The sequence below is a fragment of the Diabrotica undecimpunctata genome, chromosome 2 (genome assembly GCF_040954645.1).
Source record: "Diabrotica undecimpunctata isolate CICGRU chromosome 2, icDiaUnde3, whole genome shotgun sequence".
Taxonomy (NCBI): Eukaryota; Metazoa; Arthropoda; class Insecta; order Coleoptera; family Chrysomelidae; genus Diabrotica; species Diabrotica undecimpunctata.
The window spans coordinates 167,670,268-167,689,874 of NC_092804.1; the positions used below are offsets into that span (position 1 = coordinate 167,670,268).

The 19,607-nt window shown below is 35.7% G+C and overlaps 1 protein-coding gene across 4 annotated transcripts in view; it reads right to left on the reverse strand.

Annotated features, from left to right (window-relative positions):
• Positions 1-19,607, reverse strand: part of LOC140435172 (uncharacterized) — a 405,909-nt gene that overhangs the window by 150,364 nt on the left and 235,938 nt on the right. For all 4 annotated transcript variants that reach the window (XM_072523926.1, XM_072523928.1, XM_072523925.1 and 1 more), the window contains exon 6: positions 16,169-17,954. In XM_072523926.1, coding sequence (XP_072380027.1) covers positions 16,169-17,954 — 1,786 coding nt within the window. The remainder of the gene's footprint in view (positions 1-16,168; positions 17,955-19,607) is intronic.

The following is a 19,607-nucleotide window of genomic DNA, read 5'->3' on the forward strand; positions in this document are numbered from 1 at the left end:
GTAAACCTATTGGTAAGTTGGTGGTTTATTGAACAGTAACGTAGGGAAGGCTGTGGGCCAATTTACCTGGCGCCCCTGATATAACTTTCGGTTTTGTGGACCGCACGACCATCTCCACTGTTTTGTCTAGCCGCGAGCCATTCCCAGACTGTCACCGTATAGTACTTTTCTTTTCGGGTGTACGTCTGATTTATATGTGGTACATTTTGTAACTTTTTTTTTATATAGATTCGGTTTTGTACGCCCCAGAGTCAATGGGTACAGCTTTTATTTTAAATAAAACAAAAATATTGTTCAATTTGTCTAATTGATTCATTCATTCTAATGCTTTTCTAATTTTTAGATGCCGCCCTTAAAAAATGATTTATCTTTGCCTTCAAAACAGGCTTCAGTTTCGACGATTACTTCCTCATTCAGATCACTCAGCTCTGGACTATACGGTGGGTTTGGTAGCAATTCAAAGCTTAATTTTGCCATTGTTTTCATCGACTTGTGACACGGTGAATTGTCTCAGTAAAACAACAATTTTTTCTTCAACAAAAATATAGCAGCATACGTTATATGACATTGTACCTGCGTGCAATATTTCATGAATATCGTCTTTTTTTTTCAAAGATATTTACTTGGTTCCAAACTTTATCCCAACCCTGTATAGATAGTATTGATTTTGTAATATGGGCCACATAAGCTTTTCTTTGGCTCGATATTACTAATAAGCAATAATAATAGTAATAAAAAATAAAATTACAAGTATGAAGGTATAAGTATTCGAGATTTTTTTCATTTAGTGTGTTTCAACCAATGTAGTTTTTGTTTTGCTATAAAATAAAACGTTAATTTCGTCAGTATATTGACGTAATCACCAAAAGAGTAAAATAAATACCTAGAATGTTTACAGACAGTATTTATATCTGTGCGTAAGTTACATCTCAAACTAAATTTATAATGTCACTACTTCTACTCGCGGGCTTCCAAAAAATAAAACTAAACAGTTACATTCGAAAATTATAGTTTAAACAAAATTTCGATCTACAGTTTATAAAAAATACTTTAATTTTTAGTAGAATCACCAAATCACGGTTTCCATGATGGTGTGAGAAAGGGAAGTCCACAAGGACCTAGCGGAAGACACGCGCGATGTCCGTGAAGAGTAGTAGAGAAACAAGTATACTTAAAAAAATCATCGTTAAAGATCGCTACACAATAGTAGAATATACTACAAATATACAGAACTAATCTCTAATATGCCGGGTGTGCAAAAAAAGCGGGACGGTCGAATATTTAGCGAAATTTACATCGAATATGTACAACACGTCTTTAATATTTTTCAAATATCGAATAACATAACTTTGAAATCTTAAATAGGAACCCCCGTTGTGCATTGAAAATTTGGATTCCGTATTCAAACTTAATATGGACATTTTTTCAAATTATTAAGAGATGGCGCTATAATCGAAAAAATACAATTGATCCTGATACCTTAGGAAAATTATTGAAATGTCTTATATCTCGAGAAATACACTGCTAAATGAAAAACCGAAAACACTTGTTTAATAGTTTTCAAAAATCTATCGAATGCCAACAAATACGACCCCCCACCACTCCTCTTAAATCTACACACCTGATCTTAAATAGAAACTCCATTTTTTTATTGCAGATTCGAACTGTACGTAAAAAGATGTATTCAACAACATGAAAATTGGTTTGCAGACTACTGATCTGTATCTGTTTTTCTGTGATTACAGCGCCATCTATCGCGAATCGAAAAAAAATTTAGATAAAACTTGTTTACTTTTTCACGTAGAATTCGAATCTATATTAAAAAATAGGGTTTTTCATTTAAGATTGAAGATAAGATACCGGGTGGTAGGTGTCGTGTTTAGTGGCATTCGATAGATTTTTGTAAAATATTAATCATGTGGTTTTTGATTTTTCATTTAGAAGTGCATTTCTTGAGATATTAGAGACTGTTTTCATAATTTTCCTAGAGTGCCAGGATAAATTGGTGCTATAAAAGGATTATATACATGACAACAATAATATATGTAAAGGGCTTATCAAAAACATTGAAAAGGATGTGAAATAAGAACAACTTCAAAACTCCATTCAAAACAACCAGCACACAGATATATCCTGTCCAAAATCAAACTCAACAACACACAAATAAGATTATGCATCTATAAAATACCCTGTGAATGCAACAATTACATGAAAATTCCCTGATTTTTTTTATGTTGCGGCAGGCGATTCCAAAATAATGAACACTGAAAAGTGCAAAATGTATAAATAAAGAACAACGTTATAAAATACAAAATAATGTAACTAGTTCTTTAAAACGATATTTGATAAAGTCACAAAAAATTGTATGAACAAGAAGTTCTACAGGAAGCAACAACCTCTAGAACAAGTAGTATTTGTGGAAGTAACAACATAAAACGTTGGATCCAAAATTGTAAGGATGAGCTGGTGATTGTTTTTATACAATTAAGTACATTAAGGCATCAATATGCTACTCGACAAACTAAAAAGATGAGTACATCAATTAGATAATAAAGAACATAGAGACGATCTTGATGCAAAAATAATTATTACACTTCAGGTAGCTCACGATAAAATTGTTAAGAATTACAGTAGGACTAACTGGACGTATTGTATCGTTTTGATTTTTAATCCTCGTCATAAAATTGAAACGTTTTCTATAACGCAAGGGAACAATCCGTAATTCTTCGTCACTTCACACTGACAAAGACAAAGAGTCACCCCAAACCCAAACTAAATGTACAGTCAGTGTGTTTGATGAAACTACCGACATGATCTAAACTTGTTTGAACTTTACCAAACATCTCCAAAAACAAATAAAAACGAAAATTCATGAAGATACAAAATCGGCAAATACGCAGCTGAGGTACGAGTTGGCAGTACCGAGGACAAGTTGCCTTTCCAACTTTATCATAAACGGCGAGAGACTTTCTTGCTACCCTAGCAACATCAGCCTGCATAAAACGCTAATTTTCGAGAGTTTCTTTGACAGTCACAAAGAAACAAAACCGATTAAAGGACCAGTCTATTGGAAAAGTTTACAATAAAAGAAAAACAAAGTCTTTGTTTACAACACTCCTGTTTAAACAATTTTCAATAATTTTGTTTGCTAAAAGTTTTGGGAAAAACTTTTGAATTTTCTCATAAAAGATTGGTTAATTTCAGTCCTTAATGTTTTTAATTAACGTAACAGTGAATAAAAAATAAGGCTATCTTGGCTCCTAAAGGTCGAAGGACCTATTTTTTTCTAAAAGTTGTGTTATTTAACCAGCTTTCCAAATATTTTTGCCATTTAATTTGAACTAAATTCTACAAGTTATGGTAAGTGTGTTTAAGCTTAAAAAGTGCTATTTATTAATAACGCATTTTGTGTATTTTTTTTTAAATTTCTTTTCCATTGATTATTAATATATGCCTCAACAAAAAAAATAAGCCCCGGATTATTGAAATACATTCAGTCAAATTATCTGGACAGGCCTTAGAAATTAGAATTGAACAAAATGCAAACACGATAAGGCCCTCAAGTTCAGGTACATCTAAACAAATTTTAATAAAGAATAAAAAAAGTTATTAACAATATTCAAAAACAGCGATTTGTTGTTCATTTTGCAATAACTTTTTTGTTTGTTAACCGATTTTAATTTAGCATATCTCATTTTGTGTATCTTTTTTTTCTGAAAAAGTTGTCTGTTGACGTCAAATCTCTAGACACAAGTTATGAGCAAAATAATGAGGTTGACTTTTTGATTGTTTATTTAAAAATATTTCCACTACAAAATTGATGAATCCCTAGGTGAGAGTCTTTTTGTAATATACTACACATTTCAACTGCCAAACCCGTCTATACAGTGGTTTCGAGTAAAAATCTAACTTAATCGCCCTATAATACACAAACTGATAACACACAAACAAATAATACACAAACACACAAAATAATCAGAATTCGATATACAGTGTGTAAAAGCCAAATAGAATAAATTCATTATTTACGTCACTGTACATATTTATAAAAAATCCCGAAACACGTCAAATTTAAATTATAACTTGACATTCTTTAACGTGAAAATGCAACCCCTACCTTCAACCCCCTTAGAATGACAGGTACAACCCCCAATTTTTAAAATAGGAAGTGTAGGCTTGTGATATATCGTTTGAAAGGTCTTTTCATTCTCCATTCAAAAATGTTGTCGCTTTCAAGTTTATTAAGATTAATTAAGATAAAATAAATTAAAATCATGTGGTTACCGAAATTCGCTAAAATATACTCAAAACTTATTTCCCGTTTAGGTCTTGATAATGAGAAAATGAACAAAAACCATAGCAATGTGGTTTTTAGATGGTAACCATTAAAAAACTTTAAAGAATTTCCGTGGCAACGTTATTTTAACACGCATTAGTAAATTGTTTTATTTAAGTTGTCAGTATTTTAATTTAAGTAAAAAGTTCGTTCAATTCAATTCTGAAAAATGGTTAGATTAACGGAAATGCATAAAATAACAGTTTTACAAATGATTGGTTACGGAGATAACACCCGAACACAACAGGAAGTAACTCGCCTATTTCATGAGAAATTTCCTAATTTACCGCCTATATCCCAAGGAACAATAAGTAAAATAGAGAAGCAGTTTCGCGAGTTTGGTCATGTAAGGCAGATAAAAAAAGCAGCTGCCAATGCACTGAGTGATGAACTCAAATTAGATGTGTTGCTTGAGTTTCAGGAAAATCCACATACATCGAGTAGACAGGCATCCACTACATTCAATGCTAGCCATACATCGATAGTAAACATATTAAAAGAAAATAAATTGCATCCCTATAAGATGATACCTACTCAGGAGCTCATGGAAGACGATTTTGAGAGGAAAACTTTTTTTGTGAGCAAATGATGGGCATGTTGGATAACAATATTATCCAATTAGAAGACGTTATGTTTTCTGATGAGTGTACTTTTTCACTTAACGGTCATGCTAATCGGCAAAATTGTCGCTACTGGGCCACGGAAAACCCTCACTGGATGAGAGAAGAACACACTCAATACCCTCAAAAGGTTAATATTTGGGCAGGGATTGTAGGAAACAATATCATTGGTCCCTTTTTCATTGAGGGCAACTTAAATGGCACTACTTCAAAATGATGTCATTCCAACGTTGGCAAATTTATATCCTGATCCAGGAAACCCTCAAGTTCCAGCGAATACGATATGGTTTCAGCAGGATGGAGCACCACCACATTACCAACTTAATGTCCGGCAGTACCTCGATACAATATTTCCCAATCGGTGGATAGGGAGGCGAGGATCGATTGAATGGCCAGCGCGATCACCTGATCTTACATTATTAGATTTCTTTTTAAGAAACTAGAAACTAGAAACTAAACCTTCTGATTTAAATGACTTAAAAGAACGAATTACGCTTGCGATTAGGTCGATCATGCCTGTTACGTTAACTAACAATGTTAATTAATTAATAATGTTAAAAGACAGTTTTATTTGAGATTAGGATGTTGCCAAGACGTTCAGGGTGAACATTTTGAACATCTACTTCATTAACATTCATAGTTCTTTTTCGTGTTCTACATTTTATTACGTTTTGCATTACATTTTAGTTTTTGATTGTATTGTAGCGAATTTCGGTAACCACATGATTTTAATTTATTTTATCTTAATTAATCTTAATAAACTTGAAAGCGACAACATTTTTGAATGGAGAATGAAAAGACCTTTCAAACGATATATCACAAGCCTATACTTCCTATTTTAAAAATTGGGGGTTGTACCTGTCATTCTAAGGGGGTTGAAGGTAGGGGTTGCATTTTCACGTTAAAGAATGTCAAGTTATAATTTAAATTTGACGTGTTTCGGGATTTTTTATAAATATGTACAGTAACCTAAATAATGAATTTATCCCATTTGGCTTTTACGCACTGTATAAAGGTAAAAACACCAACCTCAGAATTTTCAACTACAAGTATGACTATTTGCCTACAGGATCGAGGCCAAAGTAAGTTACCCGTCAAGTTTGAAAAAACTTAACTCTAAACAACTTTCGGTCATGAAAAACGTTTCACTATTTTTTGAAATATTCTTTTGTGAAAACGATTTCCGGAGTAGAAATCGAAACGTTAAACAGCAGTTAAATATGTACGGATTTCATTACAATCAATTTGTGGCACAATAAAACAGTTTCAGAACTTTTTTAAACATCAAAATAGCTCAGGAAATATAGTTGTTAAAACAATAGAAGAATAGGAAGCATAATATATGAGAAATTTGAGAAAAAAATTAACAAGGACCCATAAAGGACAAGAGCGAAATACTACTAATAGATTTACTCAAGAAATTAAGATAAGGAGTATATTGAAGCACTATTTAAGACAGAAGATGTCCTATGCAGGAGATGCAAGAATATAAAAGCCTTTAGGGAGACAGAAGATCATAATAGATGAAATCAAATATGCTATCAAAAACTCCACAGACAATACGGCAGATTTTGGTTATACAAATTATACAAAAGCTGGATGAAAAAGTCAATTAATTTGTTAGCTCTTATAATGTACACTTTAATCTTTTGGAATTAAGAAATCGTTTTAGTATCTATTTCAGTGGAAAATATAAAGCTTTAGTCCTAAAAATGCAAAAAAACATATGTTTTTTACATTCTCATTGTAAAAACAGATATATACTAACTATAATTTTATTAGAATCTGGAGGATGTTCAGAATCATCAAAATATAAATGTAATATCTATACCGCAGTATATTTTTAAAGCGAGCGTGGGCGTAATTTACATTCAACCGATTTGCATTACAAAAGAAAAAAGCCTGCAAATGTTATTAGCCAATCAATGTATCTAAATATTTACATAGAGCAGTTGAATTTTTGTTTACTTCTCGAGAAAGTATCAAGTGAAACCACACTGAACCACCTATCACATAGAGTTGAATTTCACAACTGAAAATCGCTCTCGATACTAATGACGAAACTATATTTAGACGCGACATTTGGCAAGAAAATTTGTGAAAAATGGTCGATTTTAAAAACAAACTCGGGAACTAGTTAGAAAACAATGCTGCTGTTTATCAAACAAATTAGTTTTTAATGATATTGTGCTTTTGTTAATTTTATTAAGCCGCATAATTAATACTTGAGGGTACTTGAGATTATCTTCAGCTTATTTAGTCCAGTCATTACCCAGCTTATACATCCATATAACAGAGTAGATTTGGTCATTTATCTTAAAAATGTTTCATGGTATTTTTTATCTTGTCTTATTCTTCAATGTTCTGTGGATTGCTAGTCATACGAAGTTTGGAAATTAAGTTCCTGGACTGTTGGTATACGATCACTATTTAGCTTTGTTTGAAGCTTTTACACTGGTGTTGTCTCTCTAGTAAAATTCAGAGCGGATCGTCACGACACGAACGTCACTACTATTTATACTCTCCTTCCACATTCCTATACCGCTGCATGAGAACATTCCACTGCGCGTAGCAGTGTTTTACGTCCTCTAATGACTCATGGTAGGTTTCTTTCAAGCAGGATTTGATTTCTGGAAAGACGTAGAAATCGCAGGTTGGTAAACCTGGCGAATAGGGCGTCAAATGGTGAAGCATGTTCAATTTAACTTCCAATTTTTGTATTAAAACTTTTAGCTACACTACGGAATTGACGGCAAAAACGGCATATGAATTTGATCCGCTCAGTGCCACTCCTCTTCTCCCAAGCAGGATTTAATTTTTGGAAACAGGGTTCGCAGGGTGCTAAATCAGAGAGCTGAGCGGGACGTACCCTTTACCATAGATGAATTAGTCGAGACATTAGACGCAATCAAGACACGTAGGTCCCCCGGACTAGACAAGATACGTCTCGAAGCGGTAGGACGACGCGTGGAACCTGGGTAGCTTTTGGAGCTCATGAATGCATTGCTTAAAGCACAGACATTTCCTGAGGCGTGTAGGACATCAAGGTTGGTACTGCTTCCTAAAACGGGAGAAATATCGCCCCATATGCCTTCTCCCATGCATCGGAAAGTTGTACGAGAAGATACTGCGAGGACGGATCGACGACACGATTTAGAGATCAGGATGCCTATCCTCGAGACAATTCGTATTCCGCAAAGGGAAGAGCATAATTGGCGAAATTTTGAGTGTAATCCAGGCAATGCACAACATTGGGGACGAACAGCGTTGGGTGGCTCTGCTGCCCTTCGATGTTAGAAATGCATTCAATACTCTGCAGTGAAATGAGGTGATGCGGACATCGCATAAGAGGGAGTGTCCTAACTATCTGATGAATGTGATGGTGGAATATCTTTCCGAGAGAAAGATCATGGTTGAGAAGGGCACGCTCGTTGACGTAACGGCTGGAGTCCCATAGGAATTGGTCTTGGATATCTAAAGGTGATCTTGGTCATTCTAAAGGGTAAATGGAAAAGACAAGGGATGGAACTCCAATGTGCAGGGGTACAACTAAATAATAAACATCAAAGGAGGACGGGAGGAGCATATATGGGTAGAATCTGTGCCTACAGGACTGTATCTGCGGCGGCTTTGTGGACTATTAGGGGTTGTTTAACTCTGCATGTATTAGCAGTAGAAAGGAGAGATCTCTATGAGAGAAGAGAGCATTTGATAACAGCCATAAAAAAGAAAAGGAAAGATCAACGGAAAGATGGCAAGAAAAGTGGAACAACACGGAAGATATTACCGAGTGGACTAAGATACTGTTCCCGAGCCTAAGGGACTGGGTGGACTATGGTCAGAGGCGATTGGATTATTTCCTGAAGCAAGTACTCACAGGACATGGTGTTTTAGGGCGTATCTTCATAGGTTCAGAAAGGCACATATATATAAATGCCTATATTGCGAATACTCCTACACTGTTACTCACACAATGCTGGAGTGTAATAGATAGAGAGTGGAGAGAAACAGAATGTATAGAGAAATAGGTATGAACCCTGTGACTGTGAGAGAGATGGTCGTGAAGATGAAGGGAAGTAAGGAAGGATGGAATAGTGTACACAATTATATCCGAGCAGTCATTAAAAAGAAAGAAGAAGAGAAACACCAGCCGGACCAACGACATATATAAGATCTAGATATAAGAGAAGGGAGTAAACCGAAAGTGTCGTCAGCCTTACAGCAGTCATCCCACTTTCGAAGTACGGTACATGCGACAGTCAACTTCGTAGGAGAGGGTGGTTTTAGTTGGTAGGCAGGATAACAGGAAGGCATCCGTTTGCAGGACCTCCTCTAGGGGAAAATGGGCTGATGTACTCCTCTACCCTGAATCCAACACACGCCAGCCACCCCTAGTGATGGGTTAATCTGGTACGGTTTTTAGAAAATTTCCTCCCTAAGAAAAGAAAAAAAGTTCTAAATCTGACGAATAGGGTAGAATCTCCATGACTGCGACCTGTTTTTTTGGCCAAAAAAGTTTTTGATAGAGTGCGCGTTATGGACCAGCGCCAGATGGACGATCCAGGAATCCCATTTCCACATTCTGTGACTCTTTGTACGATTTTTTTGTCTGAGTCTTCGAAAACTCTCGAAATGGTCATGCTGATTAACTGTCTGACTTTGCAGTACATTCTATGGGAACTATACTTCGTATATCGAAGAAATTAATCAACATCACCTTTAATTTGGACTTGCTAACTACAAGTCTACAACTATAGGCACTTTTAGGGCCATATAAAAAAATCCATGTTTTGTCAAATGGAATTATACCTCTGACAATAAGTCTGAATCATTTTCGATGCATTCCAAGGTGTTAGTACACACTTTCCACATGTTTTAGGTCCTCATACAAAATTGGTCTCTTCAGTTTCTTTACTGTATTAATTTTGAAAAATTAAAGGCAAATATCGAGCACAATTTTAATAATCAAATCTCGCCCAAGTACGCTTTCTACAGCATCATCAGGGGCATTTCAACAAATTTGAGCTATCGTGCTATTACGATACAGTAAAGTCCAATATCGGCAAAATATTGTGCTTTATTGTATTGTTCACGGGTATGGTAATGGCTCTTTTACTTGAACGACAGTCTTTTTTTGATCACTTTTTGATGTCACAGTCTGTCCAGGGCGTTGATCATCTTTAACATTCTTCCACATCTCCTTAAAACGATTGTACTACTTTAAAACTCTGACACGGGATAGGCAGCCATCCTATGATTTGAAAATGTTCCCAAACATGATTTATTTTAGAATATATAAAAACCATCTCAAACCTACAATAATAGTTCATTTATTTTATTGTAAGGGGTAGCTTTTAAAGTTTTACTTTAAAAGCTACCCCTTACAATCATTCATTAAAAACTTTAACTTTTTAATGAATAATAAGTTGTCTAATGAATAATAAAGAGGAATAATACAATGTAATGCAATAAAAGTTCATTTTGAGCTGTTACAAACTTTTTTCACTGTTTTTCCGGACATGACAGGGTCGTTTTTAAGGATTTTACGAGTAGAGAAGTAATTAAATTGAAAGCGACTTTACGCAACATAGTTGAATATGAATTGAATTAAATATTGTTTATATGGAATTAAGCCACAAATTGATTGTAATGAAAATTACCTCTATATTAATAAAAATAAATCGCCGAAATGCTTGTAACCGGCATCACTTTAGAACGGCTGCACCAAATTAGATCATTCTTTTTTTGTTGTGTTGGTTATTATCAGGAGAAGATTTTTGTAAAAGATTTCAAAAAATTGTACGGAAAGACTTCAAAAACAGTTTTCCTGTCATTTTAAATCGCAATATAACTAATAGATGGCGCCATACTAGGACTAATAAAGGAAGCTAGGATTAACAAAATAAATGTTAGTATTGATAGATTGAACAACCGCCATATCACACCGATCACGGTCGATCACCGAAGTCAAGCAGTGTCGGTTGTCGTGAGTACTTGTATACGTGAGCGCTTGGGAATATCGCATGTAGTTGCTATGTGGAACCTTGCTTCTCCGAAACGGCTGTACCGATTTTTATGAAATTTTACATTCTGTAGATCTGAGAATAGGTTAAGTATTTTTCATACCCGTAAGTGGTAAAGGTGGTTCACCCCAACATTTTTTTTATTTTTTAACCAATTTTTCTTATTTTCATGTTTTTATGATGTGGTATTAAAAAATACATACAACCCTTAATTTTCACCCTTCTATTACCAACCCCCTTTTTTTAATAGCCCTATTAGTTGCGGCACTTCTCCCGAAATGGCTGATCCGATTTTTATGAAATTTTACATGTGTATTCTGTAGGTCTGAAAATAGGTTATCTATTTTTCATACCCCTAAGGGGTAAGGATGGTTCGAGCAAAAAAAATAATGCAATAAAGCTGGGACAAAATATTGTCAGGCACGGCCTTGTGTCTATAATCGTGCCAAAGCTATAACTCTTCGGAATTCACCACCTCTATGGACACCTCGAAATTGGAAAACTGGGGAATAGAAGGGGGACATCATCATCATCATAAGTGGCTCGACAATCCGTTGTGGATCTTGGCCTGCTCACAAAGAAGTCGCCACTCCTGTCGATTCCTGGCACCTTCCCTCCATCTTCCAACCCTTAGAATCTGTAGGTCTTCTTCCACATCATCAATCCATCTCATTCGTGCTTGTCCTCTGCTTGTTGTGCCCTCTGGTTTTGAAAATGTAAATCTCTTTGTATATTCGTGATCTGACGAATTTCACAATATCTGGATCGGTGTATAACTGATATAGTTCAAAGTTGTATCTTCGACGACATAGCCCATTTTCATTTTGGTCCCAAAAATCTTTCTAAGAATTTTTCTCTCAAAAATACCAAGAAGTCTTTTATCATTTTGAGATAAGATCCACGTTTCAGCCCCATATATCAAAACTATATACAAGATATGTAAATTCTTTGACTTGCTCAAAGGTATGGTTGTTAATTTGAATTCTCTGTTGGATATTTCGAGGGTTTTTAGAAACCAACATATATTTGGTTTTTTTCTCGTTTACCACAAGTCCTAATTCACTTGCTGCGTCCGCAAGCCTTGTAAAACACTGCACCATGTCTCTCATACTTCTGCCTACTATAACTATATCGTCAGCGAATGCGAGAATTTGCATCGATCTATTAAAAATAGCTCCATTCATTCTAATATTTAATTTTATTGCCTTTTTCAAGGCAATATTAAAGAGCAGACACGCCAACGCGTCCCCCTGTCTTAGACCATTATTAATGTCAAAGAACGTAAAGTTTTCTCCTTTAATTCTAACGCATGAGCTTTTTTTTTATAGCCCTTTTTCTATCCGAATTGTCGAATAAAGGCCTCTCCCATTTCTCGCCATTCATCCCTGTTGTGTGCTAGGCGTTTCCACATTGGTCCTGCGTCTCTTTTGATATCGTCACTCCAGCGCATTTGAGGTCTTCCTCTTGGTCTCTTCGCATCGTACGGTCGCCAGTTTCCTACTTCTTTGTTCCATCTACCATCTTCGAGACGTTCGTTGTGTCCAGCCCATTTCCATTTTAATTTAGCTGCTTGTTTCGCGGCATCCTTTATTTTTGTTTTGTTCCGGATTGCTTCGTTCGTTTGCCGATCTATTAGTGAGATACCAAGCATCTGTCGTTCCATGGCTCGCTGAGTTTTTCGAATCTTGTCCATGTTCTTTTTTGTGAATGTCCAGGTTTGAGCTCCGTAAGTGAGAACGGGAAGGATACAAGAATCGAACACTTTGGTTCGAAGGTTTTGGGGTATCTTAGGGGCATGAGCTTACGTTTTGCATTGTTAGTTGGGTCAACTTAACTAACTTAGGTGGGATCCCAAAATCTATCATTGCATTATATAATGCAGTTCTTTTCACACTGTCATAGGCTGCTTTAAAGTCAATGAAGAGATGGTGTGTTTCTATGTTATATTCTAGTGACTTTTCTAGAATCTGCCTATGTGCTTGAATTTGATATGTAGTTGACTTTCCAGCAGTAAATTCGCATTGATATTGACCAACAATATCCTTTGTAAAATGTTTAAGTCTTTTAAATAATACATTGCCGAAGATTTTATACGCAGAGTAATGCCTCTATAGTTCTTATAGCTTAGAAGGGGGACATATGAAGTGCATATACTAGGTGCACAAACATTTCAAGAGATCAACGAACTTAAAGAAATAGGATTGCTAATTATAACGAGATAATAAAATTACATATTGAGATATTTTACGTGTACGAAAATAAATATCAATTGCTACAATTTATTATGCAATTTAAGATTCCCGACAAGCGCAGCATTGGGTGAAAAAAATGTCATGGCTAAGAAAACTACGAGAACGATGTCTTGCATTTCTACTCTGCAATTAAAATGGAAGTGTGGCCAATTTTCACAGCGGAGATGATACTTTTCGATGAACGTTGTCGGTACTGTTGCGGTATAATTATAATAATCTTATTAAATGACTATTTAATTTGAAAACAAATGGAATAAAATGAAAACAAATTAATAAATTTTAACTCAAACTTTCTTAAAAATAAATAACATTTTTTACCTCCTCAAATAGATGTCTCAAAGCAGCAGCATCCTTCAAAAATCCTATTTTTTAATATCGTTTTTCAATCACCCTATCACAGTTATTTATTTTTTTACCACCTAAAACCAATCCGCAAACCGCACTGCATTTCATTGTTAGAGATCAGACCACCAAACGACTAAAATTAACCCAGCAATAAACGATTAACAAACGACTGATTGTCGTTTACCGATTGAACTCGAATTTATTTTGATGCGCTTCTAATATCTAGATCAAAACTGTTAAATTAATCGTAATGTATAGTCTTTTTATAGCATATTATCTTTTTATCTTTCGCGCTTTTGTTTGTTTATTGATTTGATTGACATATAAACTGTACAATAAATAATAAAAATTCCAATTCATTGAAACGTATACTCTATTTTAATACCTCGGGCACTATATACATTTTGAGCCTAATAATAACAAAAAGGAATTTTTTGTTGAAAAATACATCAAAATATAGTCCAAAATATTTTTTCCATTTCAATCAGGAACTTAGTTTCAATGCATCAACTTCTGCAACCGAAACTCGTTTTTCACACAATTTATTTTGGACGTTCGGGTAAAAAAGTCATTTGGTGTTAATTCGGGACTGTATGGCGGATGACTCATTAATTAGATTGTTTCAGTCCTCACATAGTCGGTTGTTAGACGAAATGTGTGACAGTTGGCATTGCCTTAATAAAGAATGATCCAACACGATTGTATGTTTTCCTTATTTTAACGAAGACTTCTAGTAAACAAATTGTTGTGCAACATTCAAAGTGGATCAGTCTACGTACATTTAAAAACAATATAGGTATATATGAATAGTTTTTTCTTTAAAAAAACAGAAATTTTAATGAAAGTGCTTCGATCGCGAACATCTTTTTTTGGATTCGGTTCTTCTTCAACATTCATACTGTCGACTGCTTTTTAGTTTTCAGCTTATACTTATAAATCTATAATTCGTCATCTATGACAATCGTGTATACCTCTTTGGAAGTACTGCAACTACTAGTCTGATTACTAACCAATGCATTATTGGTACTGGGAACAGAGAACGGTTTATGCGGATATTTCTGACAGTAAGATTTTGATTGACGGGTAAAGCGGTCGATATTTTCTTTATGAGAGGTCTGCAAGTCGAAGGTAACAGTATGCAGTCATCTCTTTAATTGAGACAATTTGGTCTTTTTTCAATTTCTATGGCTTTTTGAATAATTCTTGGTTTATAGAAGCGGAAGAGGCCAAACTCCGTGTTGTTCATTTGGAATGTTGTCTTTGATTGATCGGACAAGGGATGAAAGTTTTTTTTGGGGTGTACATATTTTCCTTATTCCTCTTGATTTAAGAATTTTGTCGATTTTGTCAGTGACATCTTTCATGTAAGGAAGAAAGATTTCGTATCATAAGGGTCTGAGTCCTTGGGTTGAGATTGAATGGGAGATTGATGTCTGTGGATGCTCCTATTGATATGATTTTCCCGGTAACCGTTTTGGATGAGGGTTTGTTTTAAACTGGAGAGCTCAGCGGGTCTTCTTGCAACATCGCAAAGGCGTATTGATCTGGAGACAAGCGTATTAATGACTGAATTCATTTTTGAAGGGGGATGATGAGAGTTGGCATGCAAGTAACGATTGGTATGGATGAGTTTTCGTTAAACAGGATGATAAAAACGTTGGAACTGGTTTTTCTTTATGATAACGTCAAGAAACGGGAGGGATGAATCAGTTTCCACCTCCATCGTGAATTGTATACTATGATGTATACCATTCATATGGGTTTGAAAAGACCCCAAAGCATCCCTGCCATGGACCCAAATGACGAATGTATCGTCAACATATCGTAGCCAACATGTGGATTTGAGCATTGATGTGGATAGTGCTCGGATCTCGAAGTCTTCCATAAAGATATTGGCAATTACTGGAGATAGTGGGGAACCATTTATTTGTCTGTAGAATTGATTTTGGAAGATGAAATAAGTGTTGTGACATACAATGTTTAATGAGAGATAAGTAGTCTTGCTGGATACTGTATTTAGTTTTCAGAATGTTTATAGTTTCGTCTATAGGAATGATTGTAAAGAGTGAAACGATACCGAAACTTACTAGAATGTCTGACGATCAGATATGGTATTGTTTAAGAAGTTCGTTTCATTGAACTTGAAGCTGTGAAGTGAATGAAAACTATTAGTAATTAGTAATTATGTTAATCAATCTAGCTCAGTCAAAGGTAGGAGTTCCTCTTCTCTCCTTCAAAGTCTCTTTGAAGAAACTAAACGTTTCCTCAAATCCCACTCTGAGTTAGTAGTGGCTAAATCTGACAAAGATAATGTTACCGTAGTAAAGTTGAAAGATGATTGCTTTAAACTTTCTCTAGAGATTCTTGATCAGGATTATAAGCTGTAAATATAGAGCTGTAAAAATAAAAAGTATTCATATTTCATTGACAAAACCATTATCAACATTTGTTGTTCAATTAATGTTATTTATTGAGCTAAAATGTATCACAAGTACCTAAATGGATATCTGTCGGCCTTATCTACCATTATATTGCAAAAACTTCTATTACCCCTATTAAATTAAAAAATATACACAGCAAAATTAATCTTACCTGGCCTCTAACTCATTTGACGTAATAGGCTGCGTTTTATATCTATCGCTATTCCTCTTCAAACTACTTCTTTTGGGTATAGCCCCGGTTGAGCAAGTGGTTTCAAACGATTTCACCAAATCGTGAACCGAAAACGGTCTCGGTTTATTGAGCATTTCATCCCTTTCCCTTGTATCTAAATTAAAATCCCCTACGTTAAAATCAGTACAAATAGTATGCGATCTTCTGGAAGTTCTCGGTCTTGGTTCATCTCTAATGTTAGTGTGTTCACTACAGAACGACAGTCTTTGTCTTACCGGTTCCTCCCTACTGTTTTGCTTAAGAATCGGTCTGACTTCGCATTCAGTCTCGCTGGAAGAAGTGTGTTTGAACGGTCTAAAGTCCTGATTGGATTCCAAGATATCGCGTTCGATGGAAGTCCTAGGCAATTTTAAGATGGGCTTGGGTTTTTCCTCGGAATCGTCAGTATCGGTGCTGGATTTCTTCTTTAATATAGGTTTCGGTACATCTACAGGAATATCGGTATATTGCGAATATTCCTCGGAAAAGCTCTTCTTTTTAAGAATCGGTTTGACTGCATCAGCTTCAGGTTCAAGCACCATTTCAGCACCTCCAGCAGCCGCCAGAATCACAGCCGTTGTAATGGAAACATGAGGCGTACTGTTGGTAGAGCCAGCACTACTCGCACCAGATTTTCGTTTTAGAATACTTTGTGGAGAGTTCAAAGAGTGGTCATCTTCATCGTGTCTAGAAGTTCTTCGTTTTAAAATGCCCTGGAGGGGTGTTTCCGGTGATCTAGTTCTCCGTAATTCTTCCAAAGAAGAACGTCTCTGATTCTTTAATATAGACCTAGAATCTGTTTTGTTGGCCACATCGGGACTACAACTTCTATGTCTCATTACAGTCGACTCATCGAGACTTCTACGTTTTTTCAAGATACCTTGTTTCCGTTTGCTCGTTGTAGGTTCTAAAACGTTTGGAGAAAAAGTTACAGGAGGGGTATGGGTCGACGAATGACCGCTTCCGTCTTGTTTATGTTCATCCTGAGACACTTTTCTCTTTAATATAGAAACGGGTCCAGATGCAGGACTAGCTGGAACACTAGGTTCTATGATAATTGATGGAGTTTCGTCTACAGATTTCTTTTTGAGTATCGATGATAGCAGAGATCTCTCAGGTGTCTTTTTAATAGGTTTCATTTTTTGATCCATTTGTTTGACCGGGCTGCTGCTACTGTCGTGTGTCCTTGGTAGATCTTTCCTCGGCGATTCTCTAGTCTTACTTGTCAGTCTTTCGACTCGGGCTAAAGTTTGTTTGGTTAAAGCGGAAAGTCCTTCCATTCGACTGGCAATGGCTTTAGTTCGTTCGTCGTCCGAAACAATAACTCTAGTATTACTAGGACTACTCGATTTTCTAGGTAAGGAATTACTGGACTGTGTGCTGTCAGGAGTAAACCTGGTAGTAGAAGACTTAGGGCTAGAGGTAACGACACGTTTGGTATTGACGTACGGCTTATACTTTCCCATTTCTGAAAAAGCGGGAGTGACACCTCGTCGAGCGTTCTCCATGTGGACACTCAATTCGGATTTCTTAGGCGTAGTTACTTTCGAAGTAGAAAAGGATGAAGGAGAGGCAGTGATTGGTGACGCGACGGTAGAAGTTTGGGATGGAGAGGCAGTGGCGTTTATGTCGCTTTTTTCGCGGTCATCTCCGGAGGTTGCCAACGACGATTCTAAGACCTCTGTGGGGAAAAAGCGTCTTCGGCGGCGTCGATCTTTTACATCACCTGAAACAAGAAATAAATATAAATAAAATAGAAAAATATATACCAACAGTTTAATTAAATCTGGTTTTAGTAATTTTAAAATGTAAAAAATAATGGTTTTATCAAAAATAAGTTCTTTTGAGATTTTGGAGTAAATTTCTAAACTGTCCAGTTCTAATACATGTACCTTGCTAAATTTTAAATTTAATTAAACTATTTATGACTTGTGGAGGTTAATAATAACATTAATAAGCTGCAAGAAAAAAAAAACAAGAATATGAGAATATTAGGTCATATAAAAAAGAAAATACTGAGATGTACCGGATGACCAGAAATTAAAAACTAGAAAATACTAAAGAAAAGATAGAGGGTCCAAACGTAGAATAACTATGGAAGTTATTCGACGATATTATTAAATCGTTTTCGTTCATGGCCACCAAAGTATGTGGCATCTCTGTAAGCTAACCACTGAAGTGGTAAAGATTTAGAAGACATTCGTCGGACTTTCCGAGTTTGAATTTGTATCAGCCCGAGTGTCTGAAGAAGCAGGTATAAATAAACCGTCCCCTGGTCCCAGCCGTAGTAGTGCAGTGACTAGTGAGTGTAGTAGTGTCTGGGGGCTCGGGAGATTGAGACCTCGGAAGCCCTGAAGAAGACATCAGAGAGGATGTCGAAAGCCCGGCCCAATGGATATCCACGCGGTTCAACCCGGAAGACTGGTGAGTTTAATATTAATTTTTATAAGTATTAAGTATTAGTATTAATCTTAGCTCTAGGTAAAAACGAAGGCTAGCATATTCTTGATTTGATCATTTACAAATGAAATATAGAAGAATAATCTTGAGAATCAATGACAAGCATTAATAAACAAAAAAAAATTGCTGGAGAAAAACTGATTCCTTAAAAGGCAAGATAGAAAGAAAAAGAGGAGTTGGTAAAAAATAAGTGACGAATCATGAATATTGACAACGTCAGGGAGGCAAGACAAGACACACGCAAGCAGATGAAGCCTACCTCTCGCTAGCGAAACCATGGACTTCGATGGGCTGGTCATATAGTGAGGATGGATGAGGACATAACACGTAATTGCCATCAAAGGTCATCGGAAAAAACAAAAGAATGCCGGATGAACCGCAGGTGCAAAGCTTTATGGACTGCAAAACTTAAAAAGGCAGCAATATATGGTAGCCTATAATGCAGGCAGAAATTACAAGAGGCTAAGGTTCAATTTGTGCTGTAGCGCCATTGAAAAAAGATCAAAATATTTGACGCACTGTAAAACGCAGACTAATTATCAGATCGGACTTTAGTATCATATCTATCATATGTGAGTTAATAAAATATGATTCTACGAAATGATAACAAGTGCATAGTATTTCCCAAATTAAAAATTAAACGAAATTTTACAGCGACATTTCTATCATAAAAAGTAAATAATGTAGACAAAATTGTATATTTATATATGTCGAAAGATTTATCACGCCTAATAAAATTTACCGATGCAGCCAACAAACTCCGAAAATTTGTACAATTACTTGTACGTTTACCCCTTCTGTCTGCTGCCATGACGACAGACTTCAGACTTCTTTAAAATCCCAGGTCCCTATCCCCAATCTAGTCCCGCCGTCAAAATATATATCTAACTCCGATAAGAACACAAAAACAGTCCAGTAG